Raw genomic sequence first — 19404 nt, forward strand, 5'->3', positions numbered from 1 at the left:
TAATAGCGAAAACTAACAGAAATGTTAACATAGAAATTAACCAACAACTCATAGAACAAGTAGATGCATTCAAATACCTAGGGGTTACAATAGACAGAGAAGGTACCATGCAGAATGAAATAACAAGTAGTGCTTCAAAAGTGTACCATAATCTTAGTAGAGCATTCATAGGTAAACCGGAAATCAGCAGAAGAACCAAAATGACAGTTTATAAGACAGTATTCCGACCAATCTGGATATATGGAAGCGAGAGTTGGGTTTTAACAAAGCAATTAAAAAGCAAGATACAAGCCATTGATATGAAATATCTAAGACGAGTCAAAGGAATAACACGACGAGACAAAATAAGAAACGAAGATGTTAGAGAAGAACTGGGCACAGAATCTGTACTACATGCTATTGAAACACAACAAATAAAATGGTTTGGTCATCTGTGCCGAATGAGCGACAACCGACCCGTTAAGCAAGTCTGGCAGGCTAAAGTGAAAAAGTTTAAAACCAGAGGCAGACCACGGAAAACCTGGGATGACGAAGTAGGGCAGATTTTGAAAAGTAGGGGAATGGAATGGTCAGAAGCTCAAAATAAGGCAAAAAACAAGAAAGAATGGAAAATTCATGCACAGAATAGAATAAAAAAAAACAACGAGAATTATTATAAAAATTTAAACATATGATTCAATGTTATTAATCGAATCATTTATGACTTGTATTAAATTTTGAAAATAGTTACGAATCGAATCTTTTAGTGACAGATATTCTTTTAATTTTTACTTCTCATTTATTGTCTATATTTTGTTAGTTAGTTTTTTAATTTAAACCTGCTTAGAGTAAATATATGATGACTAGAAATAAATTGATCCAGAATAGTGAATCGATGCAAGAACCGCTATTTTATGACGCTACTCGTAACGACGCTATTTTGTGGCGCTAGTTCCGTGACCCTCACCTCAGAATTTTACTGTACAGAAAAAAAGTAATACACCGTCAGTAAAGAAGCTTCGCTTCAAAATTTCTAGTATTTTTTTTATTTAATAACTATAACTATCTTCTAATAGACACTTTCGAAACACCAAGGGAAGTCGAACGGGGGTGTATACTATCTCCTAATTTGTTAAATATTTATATTAAGAAAATATTTGCACTAGCTTTAGAAAAAGAAAAGTTGCTTAAACTTCAAAATGATTTACTACTTAGTCGGTCAGATAGCCAGGCGGACGAATCTTAATCACTCACTGTGGATGGTCTGATAGATAGATGGTTCAAATACTGGTCAGAAAACAAAAAGCTAACGTAGTAGTTTACAATCCAATTGCATCTACCACTTAGACTAGAATACGCTGGTGCATCGGATCCAGCTATGAATGAGCCGTAGGGCAAGAGATATGGACTTGTGTCTCGGTGTTATTCACTCTTTAGATCCCTACAAGTCGAGTGCGTAAAAATAAAAAAACTAAAATATAGATCGATCTATCGCTTAAATTGGAATACACCAATGGATCTGGTTGCCCCATAGATGGGCAGTACAGCAAGAAAGTGGTGTTGCTTATTCCATTTGTGTCTATCAGAAAGCTTTGAAACGCTAGGAAACTGGAACTGTGTTTGCATGTGTCTGCGAATGCCTGTCAATGATTGTAACAATGACGCGCTTTCTTCTTCTTAGGCAGCCAATTAGTTCCTGAAGTAGGCGACCATCACAGCAATTCGAACTTTATTGACTGTACGGAAAAATTTCGTGAATTTTATAGTAAAATTTTCCAAGTCAGAAGCCAGGAAATTCCTTATCGCCCTTTGTCGTAAGCTTTTCCTTGTAAATCCAACTTAGAGTATTGCTATTGGTTTCTCATATCATGACCCAGAAATTTCAGCCTGTTTGTTTCAATTGCGTTCAGTATCTTTTCCCATTCTCCATGTTAGTTGTGTGATCAACCCAAAAAATTATCAGAATGCACCTGCAGCTCCACATTTCAAATGCTTCCACTTCGTAGAACAAAAATGAGAACATATAACCCTTAGCATGCTGAATTTAGTTTTCAAGGACAGATATCGGCTTATGAAGATGATATCCATTGTAATGAATACCGTTTTAGCTTATGCTATACGCTGCTTTATTTTTATCTAATTATCCCACTGATTGTCAACATTGCTGCTAAGATATGTACGTATATAACAATAAACACTGAAAACTTTGTTTTCAAAACTTCCACAAAATTTATATCACTACAGCTGTTTCGGCTGTTTGTGCCTTTCTCAAGTGATTTATTTTTGGTACTTATGTGTTTACACTTTATAGTCATTACCTAAATAGGTTGAGGAGGGGAGAACTGTTTGTCTGAAGTTGATCACTCAGAATTATGTCCGTATTTTTTAATTTGTTGATTTCCATAGATTCTAATAAAGATAGATTAAGGCTTTTATTTTGGATGTGACTTCATTTCTAAACTTAATTGATCTGTTTTTAGTGAGTTAGTATCTTATTATAGATTGTTCTTACCTTTGAGGTAACAACCGATCGTTGGCTAGGAATCCTGGCGTGTGTACAGATTTATCATAATCTCCATGCCTGGCTTGCACAGCGTACGAAGCCAGAAGGACGGAAGTTTCGGGCGGACAGTAGATTTCATCGGAGAGAATAGAGTTCTTCACTTGCAGGTAGAATAAGCGTAAAGTGATATCTTGGATGAGTTCTTCGGCGACGTCTTCGGGGTAGAATTTGGCACGGAATTTGAATTGGAATGGGTTTTCTTTTTTCAAATCTTGACTCAGCACCTATAAATAAAAAGAATACAAATTATGAGACGAATAATTTTAAAAATATCTAAATAAGTAGTAAATTTAATTATAAAGTATACAGTGGACCCGAAGGACGTTTTGTATGGCGTTTTTAACTATTATAAATCCGTGATGTTTATACAAATTTGTGACCCCAAATTGCGGTAATGTAAGTCGTGAGGCGAAGATCTTTTCATCGGGAATATTCCACCGATGGCTTCGTCGAGATATCTTTCTAGAATTTCGTGTTATCTCAAACCGTCACCTGCTAGCTATTTCTAGAACAAATGTTTTTATTATATAAGCCAGTAATGCGGCCTTCCATGAATCAGTTTTAGCGATACCCGTGATAACTCACGTAATTATAATTTATGATATTTGTAATTTAGTAAGTCGTTGTAGTTGGGTGAGTTAAAATGTTAGTTAAACCACGTTTGCTTCACTTACAACCCCGAACCCACAGAAAACGTAACAATACTTTAAAGACTATCCAAGTACCATCCAAAAAGGATTCTTTGAATGGTCAAATGATTATAATTGTAATAGATTTAGTGTATAATATATTCCGAGTTAGAATAAATAATATAGTAATTTAACTTCTTCCGTTGAAAAACAAACAGGACATAAATGGACAATACTTTTTTTTTTCGTCTTTATAGATGGGGGTCTTGAATCTTCAAAAGACATCTCAGTCCAGGACGCCGCCTGACTAACTTTAGTGCAGGATTCGTTCTTCGTACTCCCGGCGATAGTTCCCGAGGTACTTTAAAATGCCCTCTCGTCGCCGAGTCTACGCCGAACGCCTACCTGCTAAACCAGACCCTCCTCTGTCATCCAGCGATCCGGAAGCGGAATGGCCGCTGTAAGGCCGGCATCACTTCCGAATCACTACCTTTATTCATTAATTCTCCATTCATACACATCCACACTCTATTCATAAGCAAGGAGGCTCCCTGTCTCGTTCCAGGTAGCGCGTAGAAGACACTCATCGCTCCTAGTTCGGCATCATTCCCAGATGGGTATTTCCTCCTTCCCCACAGTCTGACTCACGCATTCTAACTCATACAGTGTTACCCACTTTTCTAGCTCCACCTTTCAGCATCATTCACTCTTACCTTTAGCGTTGGTCCAACAGTCTTTCTGCCTCTTCCTTTTTCTTGATCACTGCACGGATATAGCTGAGTATGTTAGTCCAAACTAATTTATTTTCAATCATTTCTCTCACTGTAACAAAATTCACACCTGTCTCTCTCTCCATTCTGTTCCTTTCCACTATCCATCTGCTGCAATCTAACATCGTATGTGTCAGTATCCGAGTATCCACAGTATAGGCATTCATCTGTATCAGCCTTTCCGATCCTATAGAGGTAGGCCCTAAAACACCCGTGTCCTGTGAGCACCTGCGTCAGGAAATAATCCAGTCGCCTGTGGCCACAGTCCACCCAATCTCTTATGTTCGGGATCAGCATTTTCGTCCACTGTGCCACATCTTCCGTGTTGTTCCATTCTTCTTGCCATCTTTCAACTGACCTTTCCCTTTCCTGTCTTCTCTCGGCCACAGTAAGGTTTTGTCCTCTTCTCTCATAAAGCTCTTTTCTTTCCACCGCCAAAACATGCAACGGAACACATCCAGTGATGGTCCACATGCCGCAGACACAGTCCTGTAGGCGCATGCCACTCGCAACAGACTTGTTCTGTCCACTCATGTCATGAGACTCCTATAGGCCGTTATCTCTACCGCCTCGCTCCAGACTGGTGCCGCGTAGAGGACGATCGACTGTACAACACCGTGTAAGACCCTCCTCCTTTCGGATTTGGGTCCTCCAATGTTCGGCATCACCGTCCCCAACGCAGCCGGACTATTCGCAGCCTTCCGGACCACCTTCCGCACGTGCTCCCCCCATTTTCCATTCTGGTGCAATGTCACTCCTAGATACTTTACTTGTTTCTTGGGTGTTAGACATGCTCCCGCACATTTTAATTCAATATTTTGCCTTTTCCTTGTCCCCTTCAGAATGATGACTTCGGTTTTCTCTGTCGTAAGTTTCAGTCCGTGCTGCGTCATCCATTTCTTTACAACGCCGCCTGCGTTTCGAACCCGGTATTTGAGATCTGGCTCATCCCGGGCCACTACCAGTACATCGAGGTCATCCGCGAATGCGAAGGGGGTTGTACCCTCTCCGTATTCACAGTGCATAACCCCGTCATATGCCAGATTCCTTAGCGTCGGGCCCAAGACAGATCCCCGGGGTACCCCGGCCGTCACGTCAACGATCGTGCCCTTTTCCACCATAATCCTTCTCTCGGACAGATACTCCACCACCACATTCATCAGGTAACCAGGACATTCTTTCTCCTCCATTGCCTTCATTACCTCGTTCCACTGCAACGTATTGAATGCATTCTTAACATCAAATGCACTTAAATGTACTTAAATGCAGTACAAAACAAAAATTACAAAAACTGAGATTTTAATAACCAATAGATAAAAATTTAACCAAAGGTGAACTGTTATAAACTAGAAGCATGAATAATCAAAAAGACGACGGCAAAATCACACTAGAAGAAACAAAAATAGAATAAGTAACTGAATACATAACACATTAGAAACAATCGCAAAACTAGGCAGAGAAAATGATACTCAGGAATTAAAAATAACTTGGGGAAGGTTAACTTGGGCAGCATTTGGTAAACTCAATTAATTTTTCTTTAACCAATTTGTAGTTAATGTTCTCCCATACAAGTCTCAAACACGTTTACCAGGCACAATCTAGAAAGTATGGTGCACCTACAAAAACAAATTAAAAATGTTTTTAACTTAAGTAGCAAAACTTGAATGGAAATTTAAAAGGCATTGAATGAAAAACGACAGATAGAATGAAATAATTATATACTAGACATCATGGAATTAAAACAACACAGAAAGATCACAAGCTAGATGGTTAGATATATAAAAAAAAACACATACTGGACCGAGATGGATGAACAAAATCCAACATAGGATACGATGGAGAAAGGAGGGGAAGCTTATATCCAAATGTGGAAGTTTTTGGCTGGTTAGATAGATAGATAGAATGAAATACAAGGACACTTACACTCTTACTAGATAAAAATTGAGGAAATAAACAATTTAATTGTAGAAAATGTTATGTATTCCTTTTTAATTTAATCAATCCGTTTTGAATGATATAACCCTGCAATTTTCATTTCGTTTTAATTTTTTTTTCTGAGTAAATCGTTAAATTGCCTTAGCTTATTATTTTCCAATGCAGTGTATAAGTTTTTTTCGCTTCGTTGGCTTCGATAATCTATGTAATTAGAAGTACTCCAAGCAAAAAATATTACTTATAACTGTTAATTCAGCACGCAAAACCTCTCGTTTTTAATTCAGTCTGTGATTAGTTTGTATTATCAATAAATTTATGAGATTATAATATACAACTAGTATTCTTAAATATAATTGGAATGTAAAATATAGACCAATCGATTAAAGAATGTCCCTACATCACCGGTTTTACGGTGATGTACGGACCATAAAACCGGCCAGCTATGTTACTGAGAATAAAAAGGTGGCTAATAAACTAAACATCAAGAAAGAACTAAGAACTCAAGCAATAGAACAAATTTCTCACGTATCCAAAAGAGCCGTGAGCGAAACAGAGCGAGAGAGAGAAAGAGTGAGTGTGAGAGAAGAGGAAAGAGATAGAGGCAGATCCTCCACAAGAACACAAGTAACATTGGTGTTCCTCCGTCAGAATGAGATGAATAAAAAACATCTCAAAAATAAACTCATCCATTCATTGTAAGTCAACTTTAAAATGGTATACAATCATCGCACGAAAATTTTCAACAGAGATTTCCATTTATTTACAAAATTGATTGTTTAGAAAATTTGTTCTTACCCAAATCACGCGATATTGTCAATCTCTGTCAAAGTTTTTTCCCATAAGAAATGTCAAAATTTACGAAAATCATTATCAATGAAATGCTGTTTATTTATATAGCCGTTATAGCTATAGTAACATAACATGCCTGTGTACGCTAGTAGCCACCTCTATATGAAGCAACAAGAAGTCAGGGGACTTCTCCTCGATGGCGAATTATATATATATATATATATATATATATATATATATATATATATATATATATATTATATTAACACAAGAATATGACTACTTCATATCAACACAGGATAAGCAAATTCTGAATCATCTGTCACTATCAACTAAACATTGTCATGTTGTGTAATTTCCGTTTAATATCATTAACAAAATCAAATTTAGAGTGTGATTAACAAAACAAAAATGTATTACATAAATATGTTAATATAGAGCAAGTTTTTTGAACTTTTCGATTCGTCGGTATTATAGTACTAATGGTTTGTTTAAACAAGTAGCGTATACCAACAATATCTTCACTTATCGTGACTTATCTGCATTTTAAACATTAAACTATCAGTCTACGGTACAGAGAAAAAGTAAACACGGTGAAGATTGTTTAAACTCCATTTGCAATTTTTACACTTAAGTATAAGCTAATGAACTTTATATCGGCAAATTTTTTGCAATTATAAAGCATAATGGACGCTGACACATGTCATGGATATAAAAAGGATAAAAAAATATCTTTTTGTTCATTTCGAGCATATAAATTGTTGATTTAAATTGACTGGTCGCTGGTTAATCGTGGTGGTAAATAGTTGATCGATAGGGTGAAGAAATAACTTGTAAAACGAAATCTCTTCACACGTTCTTTATTGTGTGTTCTTATGGCAACATATGGAATTGGAAACATACTAAAATTATAAAATTCTAACGACTTTGCCTAGGGCTGACAGGGTTGCCGTCTAGACAATTAAAACTTAGGGCTAGGAATTTACATATACATAGAATAAAATAGTTTGAAATAATTTTAAACAGTAAAGACTGTTCAACTACATTTAAATAGTTTGAATAATCTTACAATTCAGTTTTTCCTTTAACATCATTATTAGATACGACTCGACTGTAACTTTTTGTAATTAAAATTAATTTTATGCAGAGCTTATCGTCACTGTTACTTTATTCTCCATTTTTTAACTTCTACACCAGTTTGTTGGAATATAATTATTTCTTCTAAAGTTGCTATAACATTGTATCCCAACTCTATATTTAGTGCTTTCAGCTACGGTACTGGGCGGATTTGTGAACATTGGGATATTATATGCATATTCAAAAATTGTGTTGTAAAAGATTACATTACAATGTGTAAAAACAAGTTTATCTCGGAATGAATGAATAATCGCGGAATAATTTTTATATTTATACATGGTCTCGTCATCCTATCACGTCAAGAGGTTTGGATAGTGATATAATTGTTTTGTTGTAACAGTAGATGATTAACCTGTCTTTTGTAAGGTCGTTAATGGAAATGAATCCGAATTGTATATATCTTCATTGTAATAGTTGTACATAATCGTGTTCTATTACATGAAAATATCAGCCGATTATTTTTAGTTATATCTTATAATAATTAAAATCAAGACAGACCTTTATTTCATAGCATAAAGATGGCATATACGCCAATGGTAAAATATTATTAATGTTATCGGTTTATCTAAATTCTTCTTCTTCTTCTTCGTCTAGCCATTCACGTCCACATCTGAACATAAGCCTCTTCAAGTCTTCCTTTCCATTGTTTTTTATTGTACGCTACTTGTAGCCAATTTTTCCCGGCAGTCCTTTTCAGATCATCTGTCCATCTCATAGGAGGTCTACCTCTGGGTCTTTTGTGTTGGTATGGTCTCCAGGTTAAAATTAATCTGTGCCATTTGTTTAGATCGCTCCTAGCTACATGTCCAGCGTCTACCCATTTCAACTTTAATGATTTTTGCACCACATCGGTGACTTTGGTTTTCTGTCTTATCCATGTGTTTGTTTTCTTGTCCTTAAGTGATATACCTAGCATTGCTCTTTCCATCGCGTGTTGAGTGACTCGTAAGTATATTCATATTCTTTTTTGTGATTGTCCATGTTTGTGCCGCATAAGTTAATATCGGAATAATGCATGCATCAAAAACTTTAGATCTAAGATGTAATTGAATTTGTTGATTTCTGAGTATATAGTTCAGTTTACCGAATGCTGCCCAAGCTAACTTTCTTCTTTTTTTTATTTCTTCAGTTTGAATTTCCCTATTTAGTATTATTTTTTGCCCTAAGTATATATATTCTTCAACTTTTTCTATAACTTTATCGTTTATTATTGTCACGGTGTCTTCGGAGTGCATGACTTTTGTTTTGTTTAAATTCATTTTCAGTCCTATTTTAGAGGATTCGGTATGTAGTTCTAAAAGCATGGTTTGCATTTCTTGTAGGTCAGTAGCTATCAGGATTATGTCATCTGCAAATCGTAGATTACTGAGGTAGCAGCCATTGATGTTTATTCCCTTATATTTCCAATTTAGGTTTTTAAAAACGTCCTCCTAAACTAAGGTGAACAGTTTGGGTGATAAAGTATCTCCCTGTTTGACTCCCCTGTTTAATTATACAGGGTTCGTGTGTTCATTTTCATTTAGGTAGTATGTAGCTGTAGCTTGGTTCATAGTTTCTTTTATTAAGTTAATATTTATCTAAATTAATAAAACAAAATTTAACAACTTGCTAACAAAAAATTACATATCAGATATCAATTGCCGAGAGAAGATTGTAAAATTAATTTTTGTACAATTTTATAAAAGAAAAGACGCTTGGCCGAACTTTACAATTACTTGTAATTTTTACTATTCTGATTCGTAAAATATACTATTTAAGTAGCAATAAACGACACATTTTTAGCTATTAGTATGTTCTTTAAAACCTTCATAGGTGATTTCATATTTATGAGTATTATATTTTTTATATTAGGAAGCGTACACTAAAGGCTTTTTCAGAGCTATCTAGCGGAAGTTACTAGACTTCGTAAGTATGTTTTTCGTAAATTTTGACATTTCGTTCTCAACATTTCTCTCAATTGGTAATGAGAAAGATGTGCAATCGTTAGATACCACCTAATTTGATTGCTGCTAAAACGATTCAACGGAGGCGGCGCAAATTTGATATAAAATACATACTGTAATTGGTAATAAAACATGTATATAATGAACCCGAAACCAAAAAATAATCAACGTCTAGGTATTTCAAGGGGAGCCAGTGCCATAGCGAACAAAATTATTCCGCGCTCGTAGCGTTGGCAAACATATAGTCTTTTTTTTGAAAAAAAGGAACATGTTCATATGATTTCGTTAGAGGATGGTAGAACGTAGTCTATCGACACATTTTTGTTTTGTTAGGCCAACTCCAAAATCGTATAAAATCATCGCAGAAAAACTTACACGAAATTTTTTCATGAAATTGATTTGTTTTCAGAAATATGTTGCTGTTAAACCACGCGATGGAATTTCCCATGGTCTAGAAAGAAGCCACGAGTTTTTATTAAAAAATTAGCGTTATTGTCTCGATTCATTTGAATATCGATTCGCTTGTATAATTTTTTAAATTATTTTACATAGTTCTTTATCTCTTTAACTACTTTTATATCTGCTGTTCTTCTGTAGTGGCCTTGAACCAGACAAAAGAAAAATATGTGTAATATATCAACCACATCGTGGCCAAAGCTATTTGTATTTTAAGGAAAAGAACAATCAACACATTTCGTGGAATTCCCATTCTACAAAGATACTAATTATGATTCTATTTCACCTCAATGCAAAGAAAACCTGTATTCTTCAGGGCGTTTGTCTCTAAATTCTAAAAATAATTTAACTTTCGATACGGTAATTCATTTGAAAACGGTTAAATTCGTAGTAAATTTAGAATCGAATTAACTCGACCCTGAGTATCAGTTTTACGGAATTCGGCAACATCATTATTTTATATCAACGCTAACAGGTCGGAAAGAATATAATGATGACAAAACATCCGTTATACCATATTCATAATACAAAACGCCACTTCCTGTAAGTTAAATCGGTAACTAATATTATGTGATCTTTACTGACCGCTATACGCAATACTGCATGTCCTGAGTATTTATTTACACAATTATTATCAATGTTAAAAAAGCTTTTTTAATATGATGACCAAATTCGATCTTAAGATTTGTAATAAAATTAAAACCCGGTAGCCGAAGAACTCTCTTAATGGTCGGATGATTTCACACAACGTGCTGAAATAAAATTGATGCAAATTGATCGACATACAGGGGAGTCGCAGAAGGGAATATGTTTTGGGTTAGCCAACCAAGCCATGAGCAGAAGGTACCTCTGTTGTCACCAGCCATACAAAGGGAACAGCTCTTGCATCATCGTTTTTGGCGTGCAGCTATTTTATCTGCGATATTTGAGGGGAGTTGTTTCTAGGACGTTGTAATAATCATCAGGAAGTTCTCTACCAGCGAAGTGTAAAAGCTTGGCTGGAGGGAATGGATCTTTTGTTTTTGGAAGCCTGGTGAGTTGTAGGGACAGTTATTTTGCGGAGAAATTATCTTCTATTGAGAGTGCGGATTCTGTCCTTTATTGTTTGCAACTTGGTGAATTAATACTGACGGATAATGCACATGTTTCCTCGTGCACTTTCTTAGGATTTTCCTTTCTGTTGTCAGAATGGTGTTGGTTTGGCGATTGTTTAGTGACGCGTAGACACACGCCTTGTACTCGATAATGGGCTTGATGGAAGTCTTTGCAGGAGTTTTATTTGATATGTTGTCAACTTTTCCAGATAGTGCTCCTAGGGGATTAGCTCTTCTTACCCTGTCTAGGGTGTTGTCGATGTCGATGTCCCAGTTGAGAATTCTACTACAATAAACTCCCAAATAGGTTCGGTTTGTACTATCCTTTCTTTTATTTTGTCGTATTGGGAACACTAGTAGCTGTCACCTCCCTATGGACAAGTATCATTATGTAATGAATTCCAAAATAAAAAACCAATACTCCTGGTTTAAATTAAAATGCATTATATCGTCTGGGATAGACTTATTGGCCAGAGAAGAAGAAAAAGACCCAGAACAAGGTTCCTTGATAACGTCGATGAAGGCCTGAGAAATATGGGAATACGTGCTTGGCGGAGACACCAGGATGAATGAAATGAATTTTCCCCGCTATTCTCAACGAAAAATTTAAAAGCAACCTTCGTTATTGCAATGCTTACATCTTTGGCTAATCTTTGTCGAATCGCTACTTGTTCGAGGTAACGCAGTTATTCAGATACAATAAGCTACTTTGTAAGGACCAATACAAGCCGAATTTACTTAGTAACAAGGCATATTCGTTCAATAATTCATGTTACATCCAGATAACAAAAAATTAGTGACTTATCGTCGCAGTTTTCAAATTTCTCTTAAATATAGCCTCCTCCAACGAATTATTTTTCTATAAGCACAGATTTTTTATCGTGCTGTTTAGTCACTATTAATATATATATAAAAAAAAATGTTTCTCCGAAGTACTTATTATATTTTGAAAATAAAATAAGCCATCTGCAAAGTTCATATTTAAGCTGAACAATATTGAATATTGTGCCTCGGTTGTTTTATCTTTGGCGCTATGTTAAAAAAGATGCACGCTAGCACATCACCAAGTCTCAGTCCTCTGTGTAGAATTCCAAGGAAGTGCCTTAGAGATTTTTACATATCTACTATTCTTGATGGAAAATTACCACGACTTTTGTTCATTATTACCATCAATCAGCCCTGCTTTGTCCATTGTTGAACATTCAACGGCAACACCAGTATTGGCGCCAATCCCTTTGCTGTATACGCAAAACCGACAGCTCACAGAAAACTCCCAACGTTGGAGCAAGTCATAAAAACGTTGGCACCAACCCAGTTTTGTCGGTACACACATTGGAGGAACGCTGTTGGGATCAACGTTGGCCCCCATGTGTGGAGCCGGTGTAAGCCTAACCAGGGGTTCTTATTTTTGTTTACTTTTTTTGTTATTATATTCTATAGACTTTTCGACAAGAGTTTTAAGGCACTGCAGGTGGTCATTTGAACAGTGGCCTGATTATCACTTCGGAAATCGTTCTCAAAATATAAATAAAAAGTAGTAGATAATATAAAAATTACAGAAGAAAATGGTTTCAGAACCATGTTACTTTTACATTGTCATATTCACCACTCTTATCAATCTTAACAGGAATTCTGGAGTGTTGAATTGCTTCATGTGTTTTGTTTCGTATGACGCTATCACACGCTACTAGCAAAGCATAAGAAAATATATTGTTCTTATTAAGAAATTGGACGCTGCTGAAATAAATTACACTTTAAAATTTAAGGCAAGATTTACAAAATGATAAAACATTTTTAAGGAGGTAGAATCTTATATTAATTGGAATAAAATGAGTAACTGTTAAAATAAAATTACCAAATAATGACTAACATTCAACAAATAACTTAACAATAATAAAAAAACTTTACTAAAATTATATGTATATCATTTTCTTAAAAGTATGTGTTTAAAAAATAATATTTGATTTATGTTTTTATCTCAATGTGTGAAGCAGCTTGTCAACAGAACAGGTAGATTGAAATTTTTTATTATACTCGTACATATAGCCGCCCACATACTTCCTTACTAATGTAGGGATGATGTAAGATCGTTTGTTTCTAATAATAATTTTAAAATTAGATATTACTAAAATTATGTTTATTACGCTCATACTCATTTGAATATCTTCAAAGAGATCCGAGCAGTTATATTTTTATGTTCGAGGATTTATATTTGTAAGAGTTTAAAAATAATTATAAAAAAATGAAATATTTTGATATTTTAAAAATGAAAACTCTATATAAAACTTACTTAATAAATATATATTAAAATTGTGTTACCTACATAATATATAGAATACGCCTATAGTATTTACGATTTAAATAAAGTTCGGGGAAATCAAAAACTATAAGCATGGCATATTTCTAATACAGAAGTACCGGCCGCTTGAGTATAATTATTGCAATGATGAAAAAACCAAACGTTCGATCAAAAATTCCCACGTAAATTAATAATCTAATAGATTCAAGAATATGTATGGAGGAAGGAGGCGTAATTATTAATTTTTATCAATAAGACTGTCGATCATTCATTTAGATATCAAACTTAAAAAAAATGCCGATGAGTTTGGGTAGCATAACGGATTAAAAATAACAAATATGTTAACAACTTGATTTTTCCAACAAAAAAAGCCGGGGGGTAGGAGTGCGGAGTGGTAAACTTTTTTGCATCTTTTTATATATATACAAGGATTTCCACAGTTTTCACTGTATTCCTTCACTCAACCGTTTTCTCCAAATTTTCCTGTTTAGCCAGTCCCCTTCCTGTAGGTTTCTTCTACTCATTGCTTCGTCCACTTCATCTCTGAAAGATCTTCGGGGTCTGCCTCTCTTTCTTCTTCCTATCGGGCTCCACTCTGTTATTCTATTTATCCACCGATTTTGGTCTGCTCTTCTGACATGTCCGTACCAGGTTAACCTCTTCTGTTCGATGTAGTCTATTATGTCGGAGTTCATTCCCATTCTCCTCTTAATCTCCATGTTATTTATTCTATCTCTTCTTGTTACTCTGCAGCTTCTCCTTAGGAATTCCATCTCTGTTGCTCTTATTTTGTTTTTGGTTTTCTTATTTATTATCCAATTTTCACACCCATAAGTGAGGATACTTCTTGTCATGGTATTATATATTTTTTTCTTTGTTTTCATGCTGATGTTCTTATCCCATAGTACCGGGTTCAATTTTCGTATGCAGTCTCTTGTTTGTCCTAGTCTATTTTTTATATCTTCCTCCGTTGTTCCTTTGTTTGATATTATGAAGCCTAAATACTTATGCTTGTCTGTTCCTTTGATCTGTTTACCTTCGTCTATTTCCAGCTGTTTTATTTCTTTATTCTCCGTTGTTAGGTATTCAGTTTTCTTTAGGTTTATTTCCATCCCATTCTTTGTATATTCCTGCTCCAGTTTTCTCATCATAAAACTGAGGTCATCCTCGTCTTGTGCGATCACTATTTGGTCGTCGGCAAAACTTAGTCCCATTCCTTCGCACTTTCTTTACCATGTGCAGTCACACTATTATCCTAATACGCTGATCAGCTTAAGTCACTAACTGCCTAATGTCCTAATCAGCTTAAGATGGAATACTGGTAGTTCTGTTATGACATTGTGAAGTCACATTCAACTTCTAATACGGTGATTAGCTTGGGTCACTAATTACCTTATATGGTCACGAGTAGTTCGGTGATGACACATAAACACAGCGGAACGAGAGATAATAATTTGGTGTGATTTAATTATGACCATTGTGAACGAGTTTGATTTAATTTAATAAAATAGCTATATTTACGTAAATACGCGTTTTAACTATTTTAATAGACGATACTATTTTAATAGACGATATCAGAAGTGTGTTAAAGAACCTACGGTAGAATTTAGTGAACTGTTTTTAATGTTAAGTGATTGAAAGTGTCCAAAATGCCGAAAAGGAAAAAGTCCAAGCGAAATAGTAGTTCCAGTAGTGAAACCACAACTATTTCGTCCACCGATTCTTCGCCGAGAAGGTAGTCAAGGTATACAAAAACGAAAAGAACACGTAGAATGAAGTAAGTGTACTTAAAGGTTTTTACTAGTCGATATGGAAAAGAAATTTTAATAAATCATACACGTAAAATGTATTAAAGACACTTATCACCTTTTTACTGAATATGGTTTGCAGTAGTAGAAATATATTGTTGTCCGGCATAATAATATATGTGGGCTTACTTTGTTTTACATGCAACAGAACTTTAATTTTATGGAAGTAAGTAGCGATATATTGTTTTATTTGAAAACGAAAAGTTGATTAGGTGTAACTTATTTGTTTATTACACAAATTATCTGCTGAATGGTAAGTCGTATTATTTATTTGGTTTTACCTGTATGTAGAGCGGAAAAAGCTGAGAATTTTGGTATACTTAACTCAATATTTTAAAATTTGTCATTTACCTGGTTTTCGCAGTATACCGACGATATTTCAAGCGATTTCTAAGCTTAAAAGTACCTCTAAAACATGGTACGCTAGTTTTATTGAAAATAAAGTTGCATGGTCTCAATTTTCTTGGGCAGAATGGAGATCAGTGTTAGAAAATACTTTTCAAAGTACACGAAATACTTATGATCTTTTTATGGACCTAGCCCATCATAAACTAACAGAAAGTTCTTCATTATATGAATTTTATTTTGAACATTTAGCAAAAATTAATAAACTTAAAGTAAATTTTTCCGAATCAGATAAGATTTCTTTAATAATTGGTGCTATTAGAGACGAACATATTAAATCTGCTATTGAAGTTGCTCAAATCAAAGATGTCAATTTATTGGCAGTTTATTTAAGAAATAAGCTTTATCACAAAAGTCCAGAAAAATTGCCTGATTTAACAAATCCAATTGTTTTTTCCAAATCAAAATTTGTACATAATAACAAATTTGTTAATAACAAATTTAACAAGAATAAACCTTGTATGTGCTGTGGAATTCAGGGTCATTTAAAAAAAGATTGTCACCACAGAAACCAAATATGCAGGTTTTTTTAAAATTAAAGGTCATATTGAACAATACTGTTTTAAAAAGAACAAAGAATGTCAAGAGACAAAAGTAAATAAAACGAACAAAAATTTAGAAAAAAATAAATCTGTTAAACAAATACAGTTTGATTCTTCCGAAAATAAATTTAATAAAATTATTTTCTTAAATGAGCACAGCCATACTGCATTCATTGATTTTGGCAGCGATTGTTCGCTAATTTCAAAAGAAGTGGCAGATAAGTTTAAATTAGAAATAAAATCATTAACTAAAGATGTAAAACTTTCTGGATTTTTGGGAAATTCTTTATTAGTTGAATATTATGTATTTGCTAAAAGAAAAATCGATTTTGTAGAATTAAATATTATGTTGTATGTCATGGATAAAGATTGGGTTAATGACCTTCTAATAGGAAGAAATTTTACAGAAGATGTAAATATTATGTATTATAGGATAGATAATAGTTTAACATTTAAATATAAGAAAGACTTAGATAAAGAAATAAGTACAGGAAATATATCTAAACATGAGAAAATGATGTTGGAAAATATTTTGCTAAATCACGAGGACTGTTTTTATACAAATTTGAAAGCTCTAAAAAAAATCGCATTCTGTTGTTATGAGAATCGATATTACAAGTTCAGATGTAGTTAAGTTTCGTCCCTACAGAACACTTGCAGCTGACAAAGAAATTTTACAAAAAACAGTACAAGAATTATTGGATGCAAATATTATTCGAAAGAGTAATTCATCGTTCGCAAGCCCTTCTTTTCTTATTGATAAAAAAAAAGATGTAAATTGGACATGGACATAAGAAGAAACAAAAATTGTTAAAGAAATAAAGAAAGTTATAGTCTCAGAACCAATTTTAACAATATTTAATCCGTAACATGACATAATAGTTTACACGGATGCAAGTAGAGAAGGATTTGGAGGCATAATAACTCAAATTGTTGATGGTCGTGAAAAGTCAATTGCCTATTTTAGCAAGCAAACCACAAAAGAAGAAAAGAAATATCATTCTTTTGAATTAGAGCTTTTGGCTATTGTCAAAACCCTAGAAAGGTATAGATAATATTTAGCCGGAAGATCTTTTACTGTAATAACAGACTGCAATTCCGTTAAAAATGCATTAGTAAAACAAACAATAATCCCAAGAACAGCAAGATGGGTTTTGTGTTTACAAAATTTTTGTTTTGAAATAAAACATAAATCAGGAGTACAACTACAACATGTAGATGCCTTAAGTAGGAACTTTGAAAGAACTGAAGCAGAGGAAAGTCTTGAAATTAAAGTGATGCTCATCCAAGAAGACGACTATCTAAGAGAAGCACAGGATACAGATACGGAAATAAAAAAAATTAAAGATATTCTTTTGTCAGGAGATCAGGAAAATCATAAGGATACTTTCAAGAAATATGATTTAAGAGGAAATAAAGTTTATAAAATAACGGAATATGGTAGAAGATGATATGTGCCTAAAATTGTCGTTGGCAAATTGTCAAAATGAATCATGACGATATTGGACATTTTGCGTTGGATAAAACAATTAAAAGAATAAAAGAATGGTATTGGTTTCCACGAATGCGAAGATTTATTAAGAAATACATTTCGGCTTGTCTTGCCTGTTTATACCATAAATAACCGGGAGGAAAAAAGCCTGGCTATCTACATTCCATTCCAAAATATGCTAGACCGTTTCATACACTCTATGCCGATCATTTAGGGCCATTTGTGTTAACGAAATCTCAAAATAAATACATCTTGGTTTTGATTGATGCCTTTTCTAAATTTGTGTTTGTTGAAGCTGTCCCAGATACATCAAGTAAACATGTTATTTGTGCTTTAGAAAAAATTTTTTAAAATATTTGGTAACACCAAACGAATGATATCAGATGCACGATCAACTTTTGTTTCAAAAGAATTTTTGAATTATATGGCAGAGAGAGGAATTAGAGTGTTTACAACTGCAGTAGGAATGGCAAGAGGCAACGGCCAAGTAGAAAGGGCAAATAAAACATTACTGGATACCATGGCCACAATGGGTGCAAAATTTGAGTCCGATATGTGGGATAAAAATTTAAAAAACATTCAACAAGGAATAAACGAGACAAAACACCGAATAACTAAATCTTCTCCCAGTGAAGTGTTTTTCGGGTACAAATTAAGAGTTGATGGAGACAAATACATAGATGATAATGATATGGACATTATTGATGTAATGTTATTGAGAAAGGATGTAGCTAAACGATTAGAAGAAAACAGAATCAAACAGAATAACGAATTTAATAAAAAAAGATGCTCTCCAGTGAAATATGCTGTTGGTGACCTGGTATTGACAAAAGTTACAAGTTTTCCAGCAAACAATGAAAGTAAGAAGCTTTTAGAAAAGTATAGAGGGCCATTCAGGATTGTTGAGGTTCTACCAAATGATAGATATCGTGTAACAGAAGATGTACATTCATCAAGAAAAAGGCGTCCTTATGAAGGAGTTGTTGGTGGAGAAAACATCAAGAGATTTAAGATTTAAAGATCTTAAAATTATTCAGGTTTGTTACATGATAGTGTAGTCATTTTGTATAATGACATAAAGATATTCTATTGTTTAAAAGGAATTTGTTTGAATAGCTGGAACTAAAAAAAAAAAAAAAAAAATATATATTTTAATTGTCATTCTGAAAAATGACAACAAAGTGTTTCAATGATCTGAATGGGTTTATTTGAGTAGTTCTGACTATTTGGAGCAAATTTATTTTATTCGTCATTCTGCAAAATGACAAATAAATGTTCTAATGTTCTGAATGGATTTTCAGTTCGTCATTCTGAAAAATGACAAATAAATGTTATAGTGTTCTGAATGGATTTTCAGTTCGTCATTCTGAAAAATGACAAATAAATGTTATAGTGTTCTGAATGGATTTTCAGTTCGTCATTCTGAAAAATGACAAATAAATGTTCTAATGTTCTGAATGGATTTTCAGTTCGTCATTCTGAAAAATGACAAATAAATGTTATAGTGTTCTGAATGGATTTTCAGTTCGTCATTCTGAAAAATGACAAATAAATGTTCTAATG

At 34.0% G+C, this 19404-nt stretch overlaps 1 protein-coding gene across 4 annotated transcripts in view; it reads right to left on the reverse strand.

The window, feature by feature from the left end:
- Moe (moesin) overlaps nt 1-19404 on the reverse strand; it is a 162996-nt gene that overhangs the window by 24699 nt on the left and 118893 nt on the right. For all 4 annotated transcript variants that reach the window (XM_072536827.1, XM_072536826.1, XM_072536824.1 and 1 more), the window contains one exon: nt 2492-2766. In XM_072536827.1, coding sequence (XP_072392928.1) covers nt 2492-2766 — 275 coding nt within the window. The remainder of the gene's footprint in view (nt 1-2491; nt 2767-19404) is intronic.

Source organism: Diabrotica undecimpunctata, chromosome 7 (assembly GCF_040954645.1).
Source record: "Diabrotica undecimpunctata isolate CICGRU chromosome 7, icDiaUnde3, whole genome shotgun sequence".
In the NCBI taxonomy this organism is placed as follows: domain Eukaryota; kingdom Metazoa; phylum Arthropoda; class Insecta; order Coleoptera; family Chrysomelidae; genus Diabrotica; species Diabrotica undecimpunctata.